Source organism: Schistocerca serialis, chromosome 5 (genome assembly GCF_023864345.2).
Source record: "Schistocerca serialis cubense isolate TAMUIC-IGC-003099 chromosome 5, iqSchSeri2.2, whole genome shotgun sequence".
In the NCBI taxonomy this organism is placed as follows: Eukaryota; Metazoa; Arthropoda; class Insecta; order Orthoptera; family Acrididae; genus Schistocerca; species Schistocerca serialis.
Genome location: NC_064642.1, coordinates 411,004,039 through 411,028,211, shown reverse-complemented (window position 1 = coordinate 411,028,211; position 24,173 = coordinate 411,004,039). Strand labels below are relative to the sequence as shown.

The 24,173-nt window shown below is 36.8% G+C and overlaps 1 protein-coding gene across 1 annotated transcript in view; it reads left to right on the top strand.

Annotated features, from left to right (window-relative positions):
* The window catches only part of LOC126481973 (adenylate cyclase type 2-like), a 515,598-nt gene that overhangs the window by 432,713 nt on the left and 58,712 nt on the right, over positions 1 to 24,173 (top strand). The window contains exons 14-16 of the mRNA XM_050105938.1: positions 4,634 to 4,892; positions 4,985 to 5,053; positions 13,441 to 13,584. Coding sequence (XP_049961895.1) covers positions 4,634 to 4,892; positions 4,985 to 5,053; positions 13,441 to 13,584 — 472 coding nt within the window. The remainder of the gene's footprint in view (positions 1 to 4,633; positions 4,893 to 4,984; positions 5,054 to 13,440; positions 13,585 to 24,173) is intronic.

Sequence of the window (24,173 nt, the reverse complement as noted above, 5' to 3'; positions counted from 1 at the left end):
ATCGGATAGCAATTTGAGGTGGTATTATGCATGCTGCTCTAGTTCAAGGAGTGCAAGAGTTTTAATCAGGGGGATAGGATGCAGGAATTTGGGACTGCAGAGCAACAGAATTTAACAGATGGAAAGGAGGGTCCAATTGATATGCTTTTGCAGAACTAGGTTGGTGAGGGCTATGGACTGAAGGAATTTGAATAGACAGAGTTAATTGTGGACAGAGGAGTTGCAGTTAGGAATGAGTAATTTGATGGTCAGGCCATTTGGAGGGATTCCATGAGCTAGGAACTAATCCAGAAACAGTATGTGCCACTGGGTTCTGGCTAGAGATAGGGAAACTTTTCTCTAGGAGTGCATCTGTCAGATATGTCAACCTACAAGCCCTGAAACAGTGGCCATGTTCCAGAAGTTCAGCAGTATCTCCAGCCCCTTCTCAAATCATTATGTCCATCCCAGAGCCTCTCACCTGAGTCTGTCACTCTCTTTAGACCCAGCACTATCTGCACTCCTGTCTTCTACATGTTTCATAAAGTACATAATCCAAACTGTATAGGGTGCCCCACTGTGGCTGGTTACTCTACCCCAAGAGAGATAATCTCTGCCCTTGTGGACCAACAACCTTTCCTATATAAAAGACACCTACCATCTCCTCTACCGATTCTTCACAGTTCCTGTTTATTCACAGCCCTGTGCCCTCTGTGTCACTGTGGCAACTTCCTCTTCACTAAACATCCCCAATGTCCTTGCCATTGTTGAGCACTACCTTTCCCGATTCCTGACTTACTCCAAATTTACAACCTCCTTCCTGGTCACCATGACCAGCTATATCCTCATCTACAATTACTTTTCCTCTGAAAACATCACCTACAAACAAATCTCTGATACACTAATGGGCATCCCCATGGCACCATCCTAGATGGCCATTACCTGGTTCAGAGTCACTGATAATATCTTCATGATCTGGACCAAGTGCAAGGACACCTTATCTACATTTCTCCAAAACCTCAATGCTTTCTCCCCCATTTGCTTGGCTACATCAGTACCCCTGTCCACATTAAACCTACCAACCACCAATAATGCCTCAACTTCAACAGATGACACCCATTCCACACCAAGACATCCCTTCTATATTGTCTAGCCACCAATGGATGTCACATCTGTAGTGATGAGCAGTCCCTCACAAATATGCCAAATGTCTCACTGAGGCCCTCACAGACTGAAATTACTCTCTGGGTCCAGAAACAGATTTCCTTTGCCTTGTCTCATCAGTCAACTACCATCCCCCTTATACCCACAGTCTGCCCACAAAGGAGTACTCTTCTCGTGATTCAGTATATCACAGAGCCTCATGGCTCATATCCCTGCAATAGACCCAGATAAAAGACCTATCCCATACATCCTCCCAGTACCATCTACACCAGCCTTGTTACTGGTATGTCCCACTCTTTCAATAGCAGGGCCACCTGTGAAAACAGCCATGTGCTCTACAAACTTAGCTGCAACCACTGTGCTGCATTCTATGTGAGCAAGAAAACTAACAAGCAGTCTGTCAACATGAATGGCTACCAACAAACTATGAGTGACTGCTTCACAGCTTGTGCCATCTGGAATTCTTCCCATCAACATCAGCTTTTCTGAACTGCATAAGTGGGAACTAACCCTACAACATACCTTATCCTTTGTGTTCATAAATCATATGGTCTCAACCTTCACTGACCCCCATCCTTCTCTTGGCTATTCCCCAGTAAATCTCCTCACCCCATCACTTACTGTAATAATCAAGCTAAGAAGGAAATAAAATATCAGTATCTTGTATTCCTGAAACTGTTAAAAGAGCATGCAAAAAAGTACAGAGCTGTATAACACAGAGTGCATACAGCATTTCTTACCAGTTCCACGCACACTACATCAACACTAGGCAAATTTCTAGCAAATAAGATGGTAAAATACTGAATGTGATAAAAAACTTGAAATGTAAAATTGTCTAGTTCAACACATATTGGCTGATGATGAATACAAAAAGTAATAAAATATATTATCAGTGCCTGATGACTTTTTGTTTCTTGGATAATTTTTTTCTGTTCTTCCTTTGCTATCAGATCTACAGTCATTGGTATTGCTTTTTGTTTTTGGTTTTTCTTTATTATCAGTCCCTAAGCATTTAAAGAACTTCAACTATTCCTTTTCAGATATTATATTTAACTATAAAATATCTTGTTCTTATTTATGTAAGTGCTTCATAATTTTTATGTTTTGTTTTGTCTCACCTGAATATCATGTCCTTTATCATGCAGATATTGGTTCCAATTCCTGTTTAATTTTACTTATTTCTTTCTTCACTAAAGCAGGTTTACTTTTATAATTCTCTCTATAATCCATATTATTAAGCAATGAAAATGTTTTTAGATACCAACTTTTTTTTTTTTTTTTTTTTTTTTTTTTTTTTTTTTTAAAAAAGTTTGCAGATATGATCATTCCATAACTTGCAAGTATGCTCATTCCAAATCATTATCAGTACCACTATAGAATATTTCTTTTTCCTCCTGTCTAAACATTAGCAGCTGCTTGCATAACAATTTCTTTAATAGCATTCCAGTCACCATCTACATTCCTAGCTATCTGTTTCATTTCACATTTTTCATTTAATCTCTTTTGATATAATAGTTTGATCCTCATCTATATTTATACACTGGTAGATCTTCATTCCATTCTTTACATGCCATGATTTGCATGAAATATTTTTCTTAATGAATTATCCATTATTTAACAACACTTCAGTCCTCTGTAACTCTTGAGGAATGAAATGCTAGTATTGCACATTTTATACATACTGAACTCCATTTTTGTACCTTCATCAGTACTGAAGAAGAATCCAAACCACATAAAATGTGTGAGCCTAAGAGATGAAATCAAAACACATGGGAACTGGACAAAAATATGGAAACACTATCGAATGCATGCTTGATCATAAACGCAGATGCTAACCAACCCTGCAGGTTGCACTGTTGAATTTGACTATGAATGGCTCCTGTGCAATGTTTTCAATTTGATGCAAGAGTTAGTTGTGATCGGGACAGTGTTCTGTTTAACTGAGATTGCATTATGTTGGAGCTCATGACTTTAAACATTGGCAAAATGATGATGCTCATATGGTAGGTGCTTCTGTAACCAAGGTAGCTGAACTGTTTGGTGTTGCAAGAGTCACCATATTGAAGATTTATACCACGTCAAGAGATAGTGAGGGAAAAAAATCACTCATCTCAACATGGATGAAAGTGTGTGTTGAGCGACTGTGACAGATGGTCACTGAAAATTATTGTGACAAAAAGATAAAAAAAGAGAAAAACAGCTGCAAGAAGTCACTGTAGACATGAAAGCCATGATTCCTGAACGCTGTCAGCACCAGGAATTCCAAAACTACTCATCAGTGATGTGTATACCTGTAACTGGAAATCATGGTGCTGAAGCCATAAAACCTGGACAATGAAGCAATGGAAAAAAGTTCTTTGGTTGAATGAGTCTTGCTGCACACTATTTTCACCTTTTGGCCAAGTTTGCATCCCAAGGGTGAAATATGGCAGGCATTCAGTTATGATTTGGGCAGCCATATCATTCTATTCCATGTGCCTCGTGGGTACTCTGAGTTACTGGCAAGGATTATCATCATATTCTGGCTGATCAGGCCCATCCCATGGCACAATATTTTTTCTCAAATGGTGGTACTGCACTCCAAAGCAATAGGGCCCCTCTTCACACAGCTTGCATTGTCCACGATTGGTTTTGTGAGTGCAAGAATGAACTGTTAGATCTCCCCTGGCTATGCTGTCACTAGATCTCAATATTATTGTGCCTCTGTGGTCTACTTTAGGGAGGAGAGTGCATGACTGCCACCCATTTCCATCATCACTACCTGTACTTGCCACTGTTTTGCAGGAAGAATGGTACAAGATTTACTTGAAAACCATACAGAATCTGTATTCATCTCTTCCAAGACAACAGAAAGAAATATGAACCAGGTAAATGACGAACATCTTTGAGTGACAGTTTCCACCTATATGATTTATATAAACTGATGTTTGGAGGTTGGGAGTGGAAAGAGGAGTAGTGGGGTTTAAGATGACACAGGCTGTCTAGCAGGTACTGAATTTGACCACAATGCTCATCAGCATGCTCATCAACCAGGTAGTCAAACTTGCCCTTCCCCACTGTTGGTTGTGGCATTTTGCACTGATATACATCCATGCAGATATAGTTGCTTAGTAAATATGCCCACATAAATACTTTTCAGTGATCATAGTCAAGCAAATATACAATACGACTGCTTTTGCAACTGACCTATATTCAAAAAGAATAAGATAGTCCATTTTTAACCATTATGTCTTTCTTTCCCTCTTAAAAATATCACCATTTATTACTTGCTTTCTCTTGTATGTTCAACTAAAAAATATTTCATATTTTGTAAGTCATGTTTTTGCCAGCAGAGTTAACTGCTCATTACCAGTTAAATTTTATTTGTATGCAAAAAATTAAATAAATCAATTAACTTAAGAAATCTGTAAGCCTCTAAATAAAGTCAGCTATTATGTACTAATATTTCCTTGAAAAAATAGCAAATATTAAGTTGGTATTCTTTGTGCAGGACACACTGGCTGCCATGGTTAGGCTATGGAATGGTTGGAGTTTTTCTTTTTATTCTCCAGCCTACAACTTGGACTCATTTCCTGTGGAATAAATACTATGATCCCCATGGTGATGAAGGACCAGTTACACCCCCACAAAACTGTATCTTGAAATTCTTCTATACAACTTCAGAGAGAATAGTTGAGCAACCATGTGTCAGAACGTGCCTATATGTTATAGTATGCACATCTTTGTCACTCTGCAACATGCTTGAACTGGTAAGAGCACAGTAATCTCAATATATGTACATATTTGTTTGTTTTCTAATAATTTTTAATTATGTTTTACAAATTATGAATGACTTTTACAGGCAGAGTGTTATTTACAGTCAGTATCAACGGATTATTCTCCTTGGGAGACAGGGTGTGTTGCAGGATGGGTTAGTATAAATACAATCTACTATCTATTTATAATTATAGAGCTTTTAGCCATAACTAAATACATCTAAAATATTATTTCAAACAAACAGTGACAATTCACTTTTTATTTATGAATGGCAGTCAAATCAAAACTGAACATCTGCCACAATGGGACAATGGAATGGTTCTACTCAAGAGCAATTGTCAAATGCGATAAGACATTTATCCCACTGAGATATAAGGTGTCAGTTCCTGTTTTGTAAATTATGATTGGCTGTTGATGGATCCACAATTGCACCCACTCTTGCACTTCTTCGTCTGACTGAAACTGATGTCCATGTATGTCTTTCTTCATGTGACTACAATAGAGGGAAACATTCCACGTGGGAAAAATATATCTAAAAACAAAGATGATGTAACTTACCAAACGAAAGCATTGGTATGTTGATAGAGACACTAACAAACACAAACACACACACAAAATAAGCTTTCGCAACCCATGGTTGCTTCATCAGGAAAGAGGGAAGGAGAGGAAAAGACAAAAGGATGTGGATTTTAAGGGAGAGGGTAAGGAGTCATTTCAGTCCCGGGAGTGGAAAGACTTACCTTAGGGGGAAAAAAGGGACAGGTATACACTCGCGCGCACACACACACACACACACACACACACACACACTCGCGCGCACACACACACACACACACACACACACACACACACACACACACACATATCCATCCGCACATATACAGACACACAAGCAGACATATGTAAAGGCAAAGTGAAACTCTGACAGAGTCAGACAGAGCCATATCAGGTGAATAAGGTGGGTGTGGCAACAATTCATACCTTAGTTCGTGTAATTTTGCCATGTTGACGGCACATGTGTGCGGGCGCACGGCGAGAGTCGCGGCACCCATCTTGCAGATAATTTTTTCATTTCTAATTCTTCAGTTAAAATGTGATATAACCTTTCAGACAACATTTGGCAAGCATGAGCAATCACACACTTTCAGTCGGCAATCCCTCATGACTATTTTGTGCACTTTTGCAATGATTTTTGGAGTAGTGACACATCTTGGCTGACCACTGCTCGGATCATCATCTAAGCTCTCCCGACCGAATTTAAATTCATTTGTCCACTTTGTGACAGTTGAATATGAAGGAGCAGAGTTTCCCAGTGTATTCTGGAAATTGTCATGAATGTCCTTTGTTTTCATACCTTTCTTTATGAAGTACTTAATCAATGCTTGAATATCGATTTTGTCCATCTTCACAAATCACTATGCAGTAACAACAACAGAGCCACATCATCGCCACAGCTCTCTACCAAGAGCACTGATGTGGCATGTGTTGACAGTGTCACAGTCCAATGAATATCATGTGAACAACTTGTTGCGCTAGTGCTGACCTCTCGTAGTGACTGTGAGAACTTTTCAAGCCACCCTCGTACTATGGATACTGGTCATATCTCACTATGTAGATGGGGAGTCAACAATTTTTTGAAAGGATATCAGCAATAAAAGGTCTTAGTTTTAATAATTGCACCCTAACTTGCTTATAATATTCATGACACTGTTTCTCCTATTCCACGATAAAATTAAATGAGTTGTCTTTTTTTTTTTTTTTTTTTTTTTTTTTTTTTAACTTTCTCGATATCTTCTGTCAAAAGTATCTAGTATAGATCCTAAACCATCCAGCAGTACTCCAAAACAGGACAGACCAGTGTAGTGTAGGTACTACCAGTAGATCTGTTGCATCTTGTAAATGTGCTGCCAATAAAAGGCAGTCTTTGGTTGGCCTTGCCCATAATGTTTTATTTGATGACTCTTCATAACTGAAATCCATGAGTGTTTAATTGAATCAATAATCTTTAAATTTTTGTGATTTATTGTGTAACTGAAATTTAATATATTTTTTTTAGTGTTTATGTGGAGCATATCACACTTTTCATTGTTTAGGACCGCTTTTCACTACCTCGTCTAAATCATTTTGTAATTCATTTTAATCATCTAATGATTTAACTAGAAGATAAATGAAAGCTTCATCCACAATCCTAGAAGTGTACTCAGATGGTATCCTAAATCATGTATATAGATCAGGAACAGCAGGTGACGTATAACACTTCCTTGGGGAACATTAAATATCACTTCTCTTTCACTTGATGGCTTCCCATTGGTTACTGCGAACTACAATTTTTCCACCAGGAAATCACAAATCAAGTCACATGACTGAGACGATACTCCATAGACATCCAATTTGATGAGAAGCTATTTGTGGAGAGTGGTGGCAACAAAAGCTTTCTGGAGATCTAGAAATAAAAAAATCGACTTGAGATGTCTTGCCAGTAGCACTCATCAGTTCACACAAATAAGGAGCCAGTTGCGTTTCACAATAATGATACTTTCTAATTCTGCACAGGCTGCATGCAATAGGTCTTTTTCTTCAACATTTTCACAATGTTCAAACACAGTATATATTCCAGAATTCTAGTGTAAATTTGTGTCAGTGATATGGGTCGATAATTCAGTCAATTACTTCCAATTTCCTTTTCTGTGTGTTAATGTGACATGTGTGACTTTCCAGTCTAAGTACAGATCTTTCGTCACATGAGTGATTTATATGACTGTTAAAAATTAAGCCATTTCATTAAAACATTTCAAAAGTAACCTGTTGGTATACAGTCTGGGCTGGAAAACTTGACTTTATTGAGTGATTTAAGTCACTCAAGTGTACCAACTCCTGAGGCACTCATGTTGGCAGCCATTCTTGATTCATATTCTGGAATGTTTACTACATCTTCTTTGGTGAAGGTATTTTAGAAAACCATGTTTCCTATCTCAGCTTTAGTGGTATTGATTGTGTCTTTCTACTGGTGTATTTTACATAGGACTAGAATGTCTCTGAGTTTTCTGCAAGAATTCCAAAGAGGATTTCATTGTGGAAACCTTTAGAAGCATCTCACATAGAATTCCTTGCTAAATTTTGAGCTTCCATAAAACATCACCAATCTTGGAACCTTTTGCATTCTTTGAAACCTGGTATGTTTGTTTCATTGTTTCTCCAACAGTGTCCTAACCTGTTATGTATAACATGGGGGATGTGTTTCATTTGTTATTAATTTACTTGGTAGGAAACTTTAAACTGTGCCAGTACTACATTGCCTGACACAAAAGTAAAGCACCCAGAAGGGGAGGTGGAAAAGAAATAAAATTTCACTGATTGAGGGGGTATATGATTTTATGTCAGTGCTGTAAAATTAAATCAAATTACAAAGAAATTGGCAATGTGAGAACATTTGTCCGTGTGATGTTGCACTGCCTCTGGACTGGATGCAGGCACTGATTCAGTTGGAAAGAGTGCCACAAAGCTATTGTATCCTCTCCTGCAGCAAACTGGCCCACAGCTGTTGTAACTGGTCCTTGGTGTCATGGGTACCGGCACTGGGATGGAATTGAAATCCAAGCTGGTCCCACACATGTTCTATCAAGGGCAGAACCCATCACCTTGCTGACCATGGGGTTACCTCAGGATCATGCAGACAACTTCTATTCTTTGGGGCCCGCAGAACAAAATATGTCTTTTAATGACATGATTGTTACAAATAATAGCCAGCTACATTGCTGTGTAAAATGTTTTAATTTTATATTATTCATGATGAGCCTGTTTCGACATGTTGCCATTATCAGTTGCTCTCACCTGTAACATCATTGCTGTTATGTCCCATCTTATTTAGAATTATTACTTCCTCTTTCGCATACACTGGAGTGTATATTTGATTTTAGTTGGTTTCCATGTACGTTGTCAGAAAAGTAGCATACATGGGAACCAGTACAATTAGACATACATCTCCAGTGTACACCTAGGAGAAACTAATAATTCTAAAAAAGACAGGACATGAAGCATTGATGTTACTTGTGAGAGCACCTGATGATGACAATATGCCAAAATGGGCTCATCCAGAATGATATACAATAAAAAAAATTACAGAGCAGTGTAGCTGGCTATTATTCATAATAATCAAGCAGATAGATTATAAAAATGTGTGCCATGTGTGGATGAGCATTGCTCTGTTGAAAAATCACACCAGGAGACTGTCGCAAGAGAGGTAACACATGGGGACATGTGATGTCTGTGATATGCTCTCAGAGTTCCTCCAATCAATATCAGCCGCAATCTGAAGTCATACCTGACAGCTTCCCCATCATGTTGTCAGGTGTAATTCAACTGTGCCTCTCCAAAACACAGTAAGAATGGGACCTCTCCTGAGATTGATGCCACACTCATTGACGATGGTCATCAAGGGTAGTGCAGAATCAAGATTGATTGCTGAACACAGTGTGACACCATTCTTCAGCAGTTCATGCTAACTACTCACAGCACTACTCCAAATGCAGGCACTTGTGTTATAGTATTAGTGGCAGCCTGCACATGGAACAGTAATTCCTTATTCTGGCTGCTGATACTCTTTGACCAGTGGCGCAGGATGATACAGATTGATGCAGGGTGTCCGTTATTTTTTCTGTGCTTGGTACACAATATGGTGATCCTTCCTTGTGGTGATCGTATATGGTCAACCTGAAGCTTGTCGATGAGTATGCCTGCCCTCACATTCCCATGGAGTTCAAAATTGGGCCACTGTCTCATCCAAATGCCCCACAAATCTGGATGTAGCACAATTTAACCGGCTGGCTAAACAGAGATTCACATTGAGTCTGAAACTCTGTCGGGCGCTGATAATAATCTCACACACAAGTATGCAACATCTCAGTCTCCTTCACAGAGGTTTCTCAACATCTGATACTGTTCAAGCCTCTCACATTCCCCGTCAGGCCTGGTAATAAAACTAAACACAAACACCACCAATGCACTCTGGTGGCTACTCTGTCACACAGAATTGCCACTCCTCATCGTACATACCCACCCATGATGTGTATGTGTGTGACGTTACTTTGAAATCTGACTGTGTCTTCTGGGTGCATCACATTTTTCATCATGAGCTGTAATATTTGAAATTAAGCTGCAGCTGGTCTACAACTTACATAGCTAGTAGGGATGTATGGAAACTGACTCTTAGGAAAGTGTCAAGAAAATTTTAATCTGTTTTCTTTCTTACATAGATACACATGTGTTTATTTTTGTTGGATTTGGATGTTATGGTATTCAGTCTTGTTAGAACGATTGCAACTATTTTCATTTCTTGCTGGCTCTCGAACTCATTGCTGACAATTATTTTCAGAGAAATACTTGATACAATTTCAGATGATGTTTTATGCCTATCACCAACTTCAAACATATTCTTTTGCCAACACATCAAGAGTAGACTGATAGTTACACGAGTTGGGTACCTATTTTAAATGAGAGTCAAATTTTCATTGAACTTTTCAGTAACTATATCATTTGATTTTGGGGGGAGGGGGGTGTTGAAGCCATCTCCTCACATTACTCTTGTTTTGATGTGAAATGATTCTGATATCTCTCCATAGAATTTATTTTATGACTGTATGTTTCTTAATGTTTGTTGTCATCTGTTCCAAACTCTTCCAGCATTTTTATAAGTGTGTTTTGGTGTATGGAATTACATGCCTCTTATCTCCTGCTAGCCTTTTGGTTTCTATCAAATATCCCTTATATGCCTGACAGTCCTTTTCTGAAACCTGCTCAGTACTATCCTAGTTGCAGTTCTACATGACATGCTGTTCTATTCTGTAGTTCTCTAGAGAGTATTTTGTACACAACTGGAAAAGGTGGTATGCCTCTGTAATTGTTGATACCTCCTTTCTTGTGTAATAGGTAAATAATTACATGTTCCATTCATCTTGGGTCTTTTCTGTTAAATGATTTTCTTTAATTGTTCTAGTACATTAAATTCTCAGTAATCTGGCCATTCCTTGCACATATGGGTGCTGGATTAGTGAATGTACTGGATTATTAAGTGTGTCTTACATTTATTATAAGTACATAGGGATTATGTGTTATAAAGTCATAAGATGCACTTATTTTCATGGAAAGCTTAGTCCTTGAGTGTGTACATATACAGTAGTATCACTCACTGTCAAACATATCCCAAATTTTTAGTTGCCACAATGAGAATACGTGATTATGCTTTATCACACAACAGCTTCACAAACGTTACATTGGTATTGCATGTTTCTGGTTGTTGCATAATGTACTCCAGGAAGATGTCTGCAGCTTCAGCACCAGCAGCATGAGATATCTTCATGTCCGTCTTCCTATGTCCTCTTCTTCATAACTTACATCTTAACTTCCCTATACGCTTTTGATTACCTCTCTGTCAAAGTTTGGTTGTAAATAGTTGCTTGTCCAACAATTTACTCAGCAGCAATGGCTTTCTGTGAAGAATCTCAGTTCAACAAATATCTAATTTTGAGTTTATGCTTGAGGTCTATAAAAGCACATTTCCTTTTAGAAGCCATGATACTGAACTGTAAAAAAAGCCACAATTTCAAACATGTATAGCATTGTTTAACAATATAATTAACTAACAACATTCCTGCACATGAGAATTCATTACTGTGTGTGTCATTTCTGCATGAGGCTGGATGTGGGCCAGATTACTAAGAGGTTTGACTACTGAGGGCCAGACTAGTGAGAGTTTAGTGTATTTCATACCCAGAAGCTCCATAGTGAATGAGTCCCTAACAGATGTTTTGTTATTTTTGAGGCTTTTTAAGATATTTTTCATTTCTGTTTAATCTGGTGAGCTTCAGTTGGGAAGTATAATTATTAGCTCTTGGAAAATCAGATTATTATGTGGTGGTTCACAGTTTAGTTGGTGTCTGAAATATTTGGCTACATAGTCACAAATTTATTTGTTGTTCAAAATTAATCTCCAAAGATCATTCTTAAAGCAGAGGTTTGGTGATGAATAGCTATAAAGCTTTGACTTAAAGATTTGCTACAAGTCTCTTATGTTATTCTCATTTAAATGTTATTCCATTTCCACAGGTGATCTTTCTCAAATTTTCGTTGGCATTCCTGATAGTCTTTCCTATTCTTTTCCTTTCGTTCTTGAATTCTACAAAGTTCACTCTAGCAGATTTAAGATTCTCCCAAGCATCAGAACATTTTGTTAAAGTAGCTTCTCATCATTCGACTATGGGTACCTTCCCCTTTTATCCAGAAAATTTGTTTGTTTTGTTCCTTCTTAGCTTCTTTGAGCTACCGTGTAACATTCATTAGTCCAGTGTGCCCATTTCTTTCTGATATTTATATCCTAGTTGCCATTCACTCGGTCTATCCTATACTGCAGTATCTTGAAAGGTTTATTATTAGTGGTTTTAGGAATAGGTTGAGTTTTAATTTTTGTCTGAATGGGAGTTGGCTTCTCTCTGCCGGTGGTTCCTACATGATCAATTTGAAACCCTTAACATAGAGCTTGGTGACCACCATGTCTTTGCTTTTTTGGTATCTTTTTGCACTGTGTGGATATAATTTTCATCTCTCAGTCTCTCACATGTTCTGTTAGTCTTTTCGTGGGCTGGAAAATTTCCTCTCTCTCTTCCAAAATTCTTTTATTATGTTGTATATTATACTCCTTTTCAAGTAATAATTCAATGATAACTTCATCCACATTCTGTCCTTACCAAGATCCTGTGTTCCCTGTGTTCCAATCACAACAGGAAACACTTCAAGATGACTCTGCAATGAATGTTGCTTTTGGACAGCATTTAGTGTATACTTTTCAAACTGTTTGTGAGGCTAAATGTTATGTAAACTGTTCAGGGTGCCTTCATGTACCATACACAGCTCAGCACAGATGTTACTTTTATGGCCCTTATGACTCCTGGACACTCCACATTATAATGTCTGAAATAAACTAGATGAAACTTACCATTGTGTGAAGCTCTCATTACAATACAGCATTTATTAGTAATGTCACTAGAGATGTAATAAGTCTGCTTATCCTTACAAAATAATGTATGGCTCATCTCTGTGGAACATATTATAATGTTTCACTTCTTTATTAGTATGATGTCCCAGTGCAATAACTACCATTTTGATCACTGTTGTAAGATACACCTAATGGAGTAATATCTATAACATTTAACCCCATCACCTACAGAGATTTTAGTTGAGGATTTTTCAGATTTATGCTCAGAAATGAAATTACAAAAATCCAGCTTTCTTACCAACAACAAAAGGAACTCCTGCTGACTGCCATTAGCTATTCTGGTTTACACATTTTGAACAGTGTACTCACAAACAGATGTTTCCTTCATAATTTTACTCCTTTTCCCACTTTCCATCATCTTTGAAAGTTTGTCCAATCATTGTGGAAATACCTTCCATATGCACAAAAGTCTGAGAGTGCTAAAAGTTAAATAACTTCATTTTAGTTTAAGAATGTATTAAAATCTCTCAAAATAAATATTTTGTGTGTTTCAGCACATCACAGAAACATGTGCACTTGTGTTGCTGATGAGTTTTCTTTTCCTGAGAATGCATTTTCAGCTCAAACTTCTGATTGGATGCCTCATAACAGGTGCATATGGTTGTGTCATCTGGGTACTGCAACCATCAGTATTTCAAGTATGTAGAATTGAGTGCTTTTGTAGAATAAGTATATCAAATAATATGAAAACATCTCTTTCATTAGCACAGTTACAAATATAAACAATCACTTACTTACCAGTAGTGTTAAGGTACCTGAATAGTTGTAGAATGTTCTGATAAATGTAATCATAGGAATATAATGATATTTTGGTAATGAAAATATGGCTGTCAACAGCTGACCAATGAAAACATGCAACAGGAAATCATACTTGCACCAACTTTTGAGCTCTTGCTCTTTCCCCAGCAAAAATGCACATACAACCATGCAGACACCCAAACCACACACTTATGACTGCAGCAAGATGGACTGTTGGTTATCTGTTATTGAGAGAAATAGTTGCTTTGGAAGATGGGAGTGCGAAGGGGGAGGGAAGGACACATGAGGCAAGGAGGGGGTAGTGGGATATTGTGAGGCAGGTCTTTCAACAGGTGACTCAGTGGCCGCACAGTAAGGCAAAACGAGTTCAGAGGGTAGAGCATACAAGAAAAACAGTGGATGGGGGGATGAAAAGAGAGGAAAGTTGAGTTGAAGAGGGAGACAAGGATCAGAGAGGGAAAGGCAGGGGATGGAAAAGGGCAGAGAGAGAGAGAGAGAGAGAGAGAGAGAGAGAGAGAGAGAGAGAGAGAGAGAGAGAGAGAGTGTGAGAGAGAGTGTGTGAGAGTGTGTGAGAGAGAGTGTGTGAGAGTGTGTGAGAGAGAGTGTGTGAGAGAGAGTGAGAGTGTGTGAGAGAGAGTGTGAGAGAGTGTGTGAGAGAGAGTGTGTGAGAGTGTGTGAGAGAGAGTGTGTGAGAGTGTGTGTGTGAGAGAGAGAGAGAGAGAGAGAGAGAGAGAGAGAGAGTGTGTGTGTGTGAGAGAGAGTGTGAGAGTGTGTGAGTGTGAGAGTGTGTGAGAGAGAGAGTGTGAGAGTGTGAGAGAGTGAGAGAGGAGGGTTAGAGACAAAAAGATAATGCCCAGATTGGAGGGCGAGGGGGGGGGGAGGAGGGAGGTGGAAGAAGGCAGTACATGATCTGGGTGAGGAAGGAGTGGCGTGTACAAGTTATTTGTGCCGTGATGTACACCATTTTCAGCAACTGGATGGTCAAGTTTGCAATTTGCTATGGTTTGGCAGTGGCCTTTCGTGTGAGAAAACAATTTTGATGCTTGTCATGCACACATTGCATGATGTACTGTAATTGCAGCATTGGTGATAGATAATATGGCTGCATTCACTCATGGGTCTGCCTTTTATAGGGTTGGGCAGAGTGTTTCAGTGGATCATTTTGTTCCAGTTTATTTGTTGAGCTGCAACCATGCAGAGGAGTGTTTGGACAATCCATATCTACTTTGTTATATTTGTGGACGTTTTATGATCACCACACAGAGACAGAACATAACCTCATTTATTAAATGTATTTATTTTGCTTGTTTTGGAGGGGAACGGGGGAAGGGATGGGGGATCAGGATAAATCATGGGCCTCTCATACTGTGTGTAGCATTTGGATTGTGGAGTTAAGAAAATGGCCATAGGAAAATTAAAGTCCCTTAGTCTTGGAGTTCCAATGGTGTGGTATTCAACAACTGCTACTTCTGCATTTTCAGAGTAAAAGACTTCAACACAAAAATCAAGAAGGGAATTATTTATCCTGATTTGGAGTCTGCTAGAAGACTGTGCCACATGGTGCTTATGTTCCTGTAGCTATACCTCCTAATAACCTTAAGATACTGCTTTCCGAATTAAATTGTACATCAGATGAGCCTTCTGAAGATTCTGGTTGGGCATATATACGAGACATGCCCCAACATTTCCCATGACTTGAACTATATGATTTGGGCACAGATTTAAATATCCCAAAGGATATTCAGCACTTCTAGCTTCAAGGCTGAAAGAAAAGAACTTGCTACACTCCGGGAACAAGTGTAACATTTTACACAGAGAGAGAGAGAAATAAAGACATGGAACAGCATTTTAGGCAAGGAGACTCATTAGTATACTGCACTGACATTCCAAACATAATGAACAAGTTAGGAGCATATTACAAGACAGATGACTGGAGGCTCTTCAGTGACTCAACTAATAGAAGTTAAAAAGGCATGTTACTACATAACAGTAACATTCTAGAATCATTTACAATGCAATAGGGTCTGCAGCTGTGAAGAATTTTTTGAAAGATTTCATGATGCCTTCAGCTGCCATTCTCATTATTTCAAGTATGAGTGTACAATTTTTCAACTAATTTACGGATGATTTTTAGTAGTAAATCATGTTGTGAATGTTGTTGCTCCTATGACTCCATGTTATGCTAATAAAATAAATGTGAGATGTTTATGCTATTTTTGGAGCGTGTTACTTTTGAGCTGTTGTTGCAACAACTGCTTGAAGGTAATGTGCTCCGAAAATAGTGTAAAACATCTTGGGTTTATTTTATGAGGTTAACATGGAGTCATAGGAGCAACAACATTCATGGCATAATTTACTACTAAACTATGTAAACACTTGAAAATGGCCTAAGGCTGAAATTGTACAACCATACATGAAATAAAGACAACGGCAGCTGAAGGCATCATGAAAGCTTTCAAAAAATTCTAGCATCAGACTCGGTCAGTCATTCTGTCCATCTCAAATCCTTGATCTGCTACTTGAAAAAGTAAATTACAACAAACATCAATGGATAATCTTCAGTGTTTTCAAAGTTCTCTTTATGTTGTAAGGACAACAACAAGGTTTTACCAGCTGTCCATGTTATTTTTGTGAATGGGACAGCCAAGATAGAAAGAACCATTGAACAACATGAGAATAGCCTCTAAGAAAAACCACTGATTCTAGGATCCAACAATATCATTGGTAAAACATTAGCTGATCCTCAGAAAATTCTAGTACCCTTGCACATTAAATTGGGACTAATGAAGTGATTTACATTGCAGAAAAAAATGTTTTAAATACCTCACCAACAAGTTTCCTGTGCTCGCAGAAACAAAAATGAAAGTGGTATATTTTTAGGGCTGCAGAACATGTAACTAACTAAAGATAAAAGCTTTGAAAAATGTATGACTCCTCAAGAAAAGAAAGCTTGGATTGGTTTCAAAGAAATTGTTCATAAGTTCTTGGGAAATACGGATTCAAACTATGTGGAATATATGAACAGCATACTGGAAAAATATAAAGCCTTAGATACAAAATAAGTCTGATGGTACAATTCCTTCACTCACAACTAGATAAGCTTCTAGAAAACCTCATGTCAGTTAGTGAAGAACTGAGTGAGAGATCTCTCCAAGACATTAAAGAAATGGAAAGGAGGTATGCGTTGTAGTAAGTCTTAAGGTATAATGTTTTTTAATTATTTTTTGTGGATTAATTTCTGTCCCTTGTATGAAAATAGTGCAATAGAATAAACATTTAATTCTTGTTTAGTCATTATACTGGTCTTATTACAGTTTACACAAAATGTGGAACTGCAACTTTAAAGCATGATGTAAAATTCTGTATTAAGTGCAATTTTTAAGAATCCTGATGTGATACATGAAAATAGATTTCTGTTATGCTGATCATACATTTTCAAAACACAAAATAAGCTACTGGATTTCAAAACGGTCACAAAAATTTTGTTGTTGTTGCCCACTGAAAGTGATTGTATTTGAGCACCTGTGTGGTTGTGTGTGTGAAGGTGTGTGCTTTTGTCAGAGAAAGAACAAGAGTTAAAAAGCTAGTGCAAATACTGTTTCTGCTGCATGCTTCTATGTGCCACACATCACTCAGCTATAGATGAGTTAGTAAGTTAGTTGATTAGTTAGTTACATGTTCCATAGGTCATTTGACCAATTCTTTACAAAATAATGTGGAATGACTCACTTTATACGTAAATGTTAACATTAATGAACACATTATTATTATTATGATTAGTTTTTAAGTAGAAATTCATCAATGGAGGAGGAGGAGTTGTCCAGGAAATTTAATTTTAAATTAGATTGACAATTTACACTATCAGGCATTTTATGTTATTGGGAAAAATGTCAAAAAAATTTTTTTGCTGTATGTTGAACTCCTCTCTGAATCACTGACAGTTTTAACAATGGCTAATAAGTCATTTTTCCCTCTAGTGTTGTACGTATGTACATCACTGTTCCTCTCAAGTTAAGATGGATTGTTTATGACAAAATTTCATTAGTGAAAATATGTACTGTGGTGGCACAGTTAAAATGCCTAGCTCCTTTAAGAGGTGACTACATGATTTCTGTGGGTGAACATTACTTATTATTCTTACTGCTACTTTTTGGCAATCAATGCTTTCTTTCTAAGTCATGAGATACCCCAGAAAATTATTCTGTGCAGTGTCACTGACTGGAACTATGTATAAAATGTCAGATGATCGATATGTTTGTTTCCAAGTTAGCAACTATATGAAGAGCAAAGACAGCTGAACTTAATTGTTTGATAAGCTAAGTAATAAGCATATTCTAGTTGAAGTTTTGATCAATATATACAGCCAAAAATTTGCAGCATTCTACCCTACTTACTGACTCCTGCTAAGGTTTTACATGAATTGTTCGTACAATACTATCTGTTTTAGAGTACTGAATGTGGTTGTTTTTTCAAAATGTAGGGAGAGTCCATTTTCAGAGAACCACTTAATAATTCTTGGGAAAATACTCTTTTATTGCTTTCTCTATAAAGGGATTTATTATAACACTATTATCATCAGCAAAAAGAACAAAAATTGCTTGTTGAATGTTAAGTGGAAGGTCATTCACATATATAAGGAATAGGAGTGGACCGAAAACTGAACCCTTTGTGATTTTACTCCAGTCACTAAAATTTTCTAACTTTCCAACATTGTCTGAATTATTCAGTACAACCTTTTGCATTCTGTTTGTCACATATGACTCCAAACAGCTGTGTGTAAAGCCATCAGTTCAATAAAAGAATATCATTATTCATAAATATATCATGATCAATTGTGTACAAGGCCTTGGAGAGATCACAAAAAATAGCAACTGGCAATATGTTATTCTTTAAGGCTTGTATTATTTGATGAGTGAATGTATAAATAGCATACTCAGCAAGTGTGCAGTTACTCTTTAATTTTTCAAATATTTTGGGATAAGATGGCAATAAGAAAATTGGATGATAATTGTTTAATAATTGTATTAATTTCAGTGAAGAATGTTGGTGCTACCTCTAGTTACTTAAAGTTTTGTGGAATGACATTTTTAATATATTCTCTTGCATCTTCAACTGAACCATTTAATTCTATATTTGCTGCTATATTTAGAAAGTGATTGTTGAAAGTACTTCCAATTTATGAATTATATGTCACAACACTGTCATTTAGTTTGGCTGTTATGTATTCTCGTACATTGACTGGCTGTCCTGTCTCCCGTTTGACAATGTCCCATATAATTTGCAACTTATTAATGTGCATTATTTATTTCTGTCACAACATCCATACTTTTGAACATTTTAACGACTTTCCTTAAAATACTACAGTACTTTTTCGTAGTATGCAAGCAATGTAAGATCTTGACTTTCCCTGGCCTTTATATTAATTTCCCTCTTCCTGTTCCCCTACTTATCCACAGCTTACTTGTGTTTTAATGGATCTTTTAGATAATTTTTTAGGAAAGCAACTTTCAAATGTTGCACAGATTTACTATGGAATAAACTGAATTTGACATATCCAAATAAAAAGTGAGGGTCATCTTGTTAGCAATCCACAAATACTTGCAGACACATTAAACAAACATTTTTTAAGTGTAACAGAAAAAATAGGTTTACAAAGCTCCATGAACCAATCCATCAATCTTCTAAAAGCCAGTGTACCTACATCAGTACAACACATGAAGGTAACAACAGTCACTGTTCAAGAAATTGAAAGAGTCATTAAATCCCTGAAAAGTAAAAATTCTACTGGAATTGACAATATTTCTAACAAATTACTTGTATAGCTGCAGCAGTATTTTAATAAAGTCCTTTGCCACATTGTTGATGCATCACTTAGCAAGAAATAGTTCCTGAGAGGCTTAAGTTTGCAGTTGTAAAACTGCTGTATAAGAAGGGAGATAAGGAGGATGCTGCTAACTATCAGCCAATATCACTACTGACAAGTTTTTCAATTGTTTTAGAGAAACTAATGCATACCAGCATAGTTAAGCATCTCAGGGAGTAAAATATCCTCAGTGAAAGTCAGTTTGTATTTCAGAAAGGTTTGTCAACGGAAGATGCAATATTTGCATTTGCTGGCAAAGTCTTGGAATCTATCAACAAAAAAACTGAAAGTGGTTGGGATTTTTTGTGGTCTAACAAAAGTGTTTCAGTGACGAGATTCTTTTATAATTAGGCTGCACATCTTGGTATAAGTGGTCCGTGGCTTGACTCGTACCTATCAAACAGGAAACAGAAAGTTGTAGTGGATAGTCAAAATGGAATACCATTATCTTCAGAATGGCATACCATCACATGTGGAGTGCCCCAAGGCTCACTTCTAGGCCCTCTATTTTTTTATTATCTTTATAAATGATCTGCCTCTCTGCACGGAATATTGTAAATTCACCATTTTTGCTGATGATACTACACTACTTATTGATAATTCAGTAGATAAACCTGAGGAAATGCCAAATAAGGTTTTAAGTGAAACAGTGAACTGGTTTAACATTCATGGCCTTTCTTTATATTATATTAAAACAAACTACATTCAGTTCCACACAACATTCAAAGATGAAGAAACAGTAGTAAAAATAGATGAGCAGGTGATAACCAGGGTGGATACCTCAAAATACCTAGGCTTGCTGATTGACAGCAAACTGAACTGATCAAACCACATCCTGGACCTATACAAAAGACTGAATCCAGCAACTTACACATTACACATTGTTCCTTCTTATAGAGTTATGGAAACCATAAAGTCAGCCTATTATAGTTATTTTCATGCCATTTTGGCATATGGAATTATCTTTTGGGGAAATCACTGGCTAAAGAGTACTGTGTGCACAAAAAAGAGCCATAAGGACCAATGTGTGGATTCCATCCTAGAGCCACATGCAGGAATCTTTTTAAGAAACTTGGAATTCTTACCTCCACTGCGCAATATATATTCTCTTTGATGTGCTTCATAACGAAAGAAAAATCAATTTTTAAACTGAATAGTGAGTATAATAGACATGAGATGAGAGGAATACATGATATCCACTATGAACAGGCAAATCTAAGTATGAACAGCAAGAAGTCCATTTCACTGGCTGCAAGATTTTTAATGCCCTTCCTTCAAGAATTAAGTGTTTTGTAGAAGAAGAGCTCTTGTTTAAAAAAAAGTTTAAGGCAGTTATATGACAGAAGAGTTCCTGAACTACAGTGTTTAGCATTTCTTGTGTTGTTAACTGCAAATGTATGCCCAAATCTGCATTTGTAATCCTGACTATTCTTTATTGTAAACACATATTTTGCAATATTTATTTTCTGTAACACTTATTATTTTGTAATATTTATTTATATCTCAAAACTGGTTTTCTGTATTAGAACCTAAGTTACTGTTTACTGTAATTTGAAATCATTTTGTTTCGTTTTTATATGCTACCGTAGATTTATGACACGTTTCATATCCTGTGATACTGTCACAACATGGATCACTGGAACGATAAATAAATTATATGTACCTCATCCCATACCACCCCTTTCAGCTTACTCTTAAAACACTGTATCCTGTTCTCATCAATAATCCTCGCTGCTTCTGTTCTGTTCAGAAATGCTAAACACTGTAGTTCAGGAACTGCTCCAGGTTGTAAGGTGCAAAACTGTTTATTTCCAATATTTGTGCATATGACCAGACAGTCCACTGGCTACTGGGTACACATTAATTGCTTCAGCTTGAGCACTGTCTATAAAAATCTTATCAATCAGTGTCCTACTGTTTTGCAGTGCATGAGTAGATGGAAATGTCTAAACTATAACTCTAGTTTGGAAAATCCAGGATGGAATGTAACAATACCAGAGATGGAAAGTTGCTACTCACCATATAGCAGAGATGCTGAGTCTCGAATCTTTTTGTTGTGCCTATCGCGACTCAGCATCTCCACTATATGGTGAGTAGCAACTTTCTTTCTCTGGTATTATAGCTCTAGGTTTTTTTTTCTGTCTGTGTCCTAAGAAATCTCCACGGAAATCTCCACAAACTACTAACTGTTTCTTCTTTTCTGACAGGTAGCTCAATACTGTATGTAAGTTTCTCATAAACAGTTGAAAGTTTCCTAGAGGGAATATGTGGACTGTTACAATTATCAAAGAAGTATTCTGAAGTGACAACTCACAAGTACATGCTTATAGGTTCTGACACTCAATCTGTTTATTTCAATATTTGTGACTTTGTGTCCAACTTTTACATATGTCAAAAGTCCTCCTTTCTTCAAGTTAATCTTCATAAAAATGATGCAAGTATATAATCCTTGATATTTAACTTCTCCATCCCTGTCATTACATGGTGTTGAGAGAGGCAAAGAACATCTATCTCTTCAGAATTTTCAGCATCTCCATGGCAAACAATAAGCTCATCTATCTCATTTTCCAACTCTTGAATGTTCCGATGTAACAAATTAATTTTATTTTTCTGGAGACTGTTACAAATATTATGGTCTTGCACTGCTTTAATTTCTTTCAGTACTCTCTGTCTGTAACTTGACTCTAGCATAAAAAAATCTGCCCCTTTGATTACAGTAACCACAGGGATTTTGTCTTGTGTGCTTGTGGACCCCCTTACACTTTCTGCAAGGTGCTCAGCTAATGCTGATGGAGGCCATGATCAGTGTATGGTGTGACTGGTTGCCCTTCCTTCATTTTATGTGCAAACTAGCTTACTGTCCATTGCTTCATTTGTGTAGATTGTGTGGCTTGTGGAGGTTTGTTGTTGTTTTTTTTTTTTAAAAAATCAAATTTTTATGTTGTTCGCAAATTGCAACACCTTCTAAGCTTTTCACACTAATTAAGCCCATATAATCATGGTCTTTTCCAAATGTACTCCCAACCACAAATTGATTCTCTAGCTGGAGTCCAAGGTTTTTGTTAATCATACCTTTTGTGTTCTTGTAGAGATGTTTCCATAGCAACTTTCATCCCCTAACAAACATTTCTTTATATCTAGCCGAGAAGTGAAATACCAGTTTTCATACATTTAGCTTTAAAACTTTTCTAATGTAACAAAATACTTTCTTAAAAATTTTCGTCCCCTATTGCACTTCATTAGGGGATGAATTCCCAGAAACACTGAAAGACATATATATATATATATATATATATATATATATATATATATATATATATATATATATATATATATATATATATATATATATATATATATAATTTCTAAACCAAGAAATCAGACAACACTTTTCATAGATGTAGCTTTAAAAATCCTTTAGTAGTTCTTTAGTAATTATTTATTTATTTTTTAAATTTCACCCACCATTTTACCCCCTTAGTGTTTGAATTTCCAAAAATGCTGAAACATATATTTTTTTATTTTCTGAGTGAGAAAACAAATACTAGTTTTCGTAGTTCTAGCTCCAAAATTCCTGTAATGGTGACATACTTTCAAAAACCCTTTCATACTGTATTTCATCCCCTTAGCAATGGAATTTCAGATGATCTCTTCTTAAACAATGCCTACAGTATAAGATCCACATCCTCTTCATCTTCAAGTTCTCAGCAAATTTGGTCTGGGTGGTGATGGCTCAGTGAATCAGTCCAACCCTACTTCACCCCCTTAGATGCTGAACTTCAAAAAAGTGAAAAATCATCTCTAACCAAGAAGCCAAACACCAATTTTCAAAGGTTTAGCTTTAAAAATGCTTAGGTGTGGAATTTCCATAAACAGTGACATGTATGTATTATTTCTAACAGAGAAGCCAAATACAAATTTTCATAGATTTAGCTTCAGAAATGCTTGCACAATGAAATATTTCCGTAAAAACTTTCATCCACCGTTTCACCCCCATAGGGGTTGAATTTCCAAAGACACTGAAACACATATTTTTATATTAATATAGAGCATGAACAGCTAGGGTCCCAACACACTTCCCTGGGACACATCCGAAGTTATTTCTACATCTGATGACAATGCACCAAACCAAGATAACATGCATCATCCTCCCTGCCAAACAATCCTCAATCTAGTCGCAAATTTCAGTTGATACCCCATATGATCATACTTTTTGACAATAAGTGTAGGTGTGGTGCTGAGTCAAAAGGTCAAGAAATACTGCATGTATCCAACTCCCTTGGTCCAAAACTTTCAGTATGTCATTTTAGAAAAGTTTGAGTTGGGTTTCACGTTTGTTTGTTGCATCTTTGATAGATTATTATTAGAAGAGGGATTAACTCAGCCACAAATTGAATATAGAATTTGATATGAAATCCATCTCAGGCCCTGGAACTTTGTTCAGTTTTAACGGTTTCACCTGTTTCTCAACATCACTGACACTAATACTTATTTCACTCACCTTTTCAGTGGTACAAATATTAAATTGGGGCAATTCTCCTGCATTTCTCTTTGTAAAAAAACAGTTGAAAAAGGAGTTAAGTATTTTAGTTTTTGCTTTGCTAC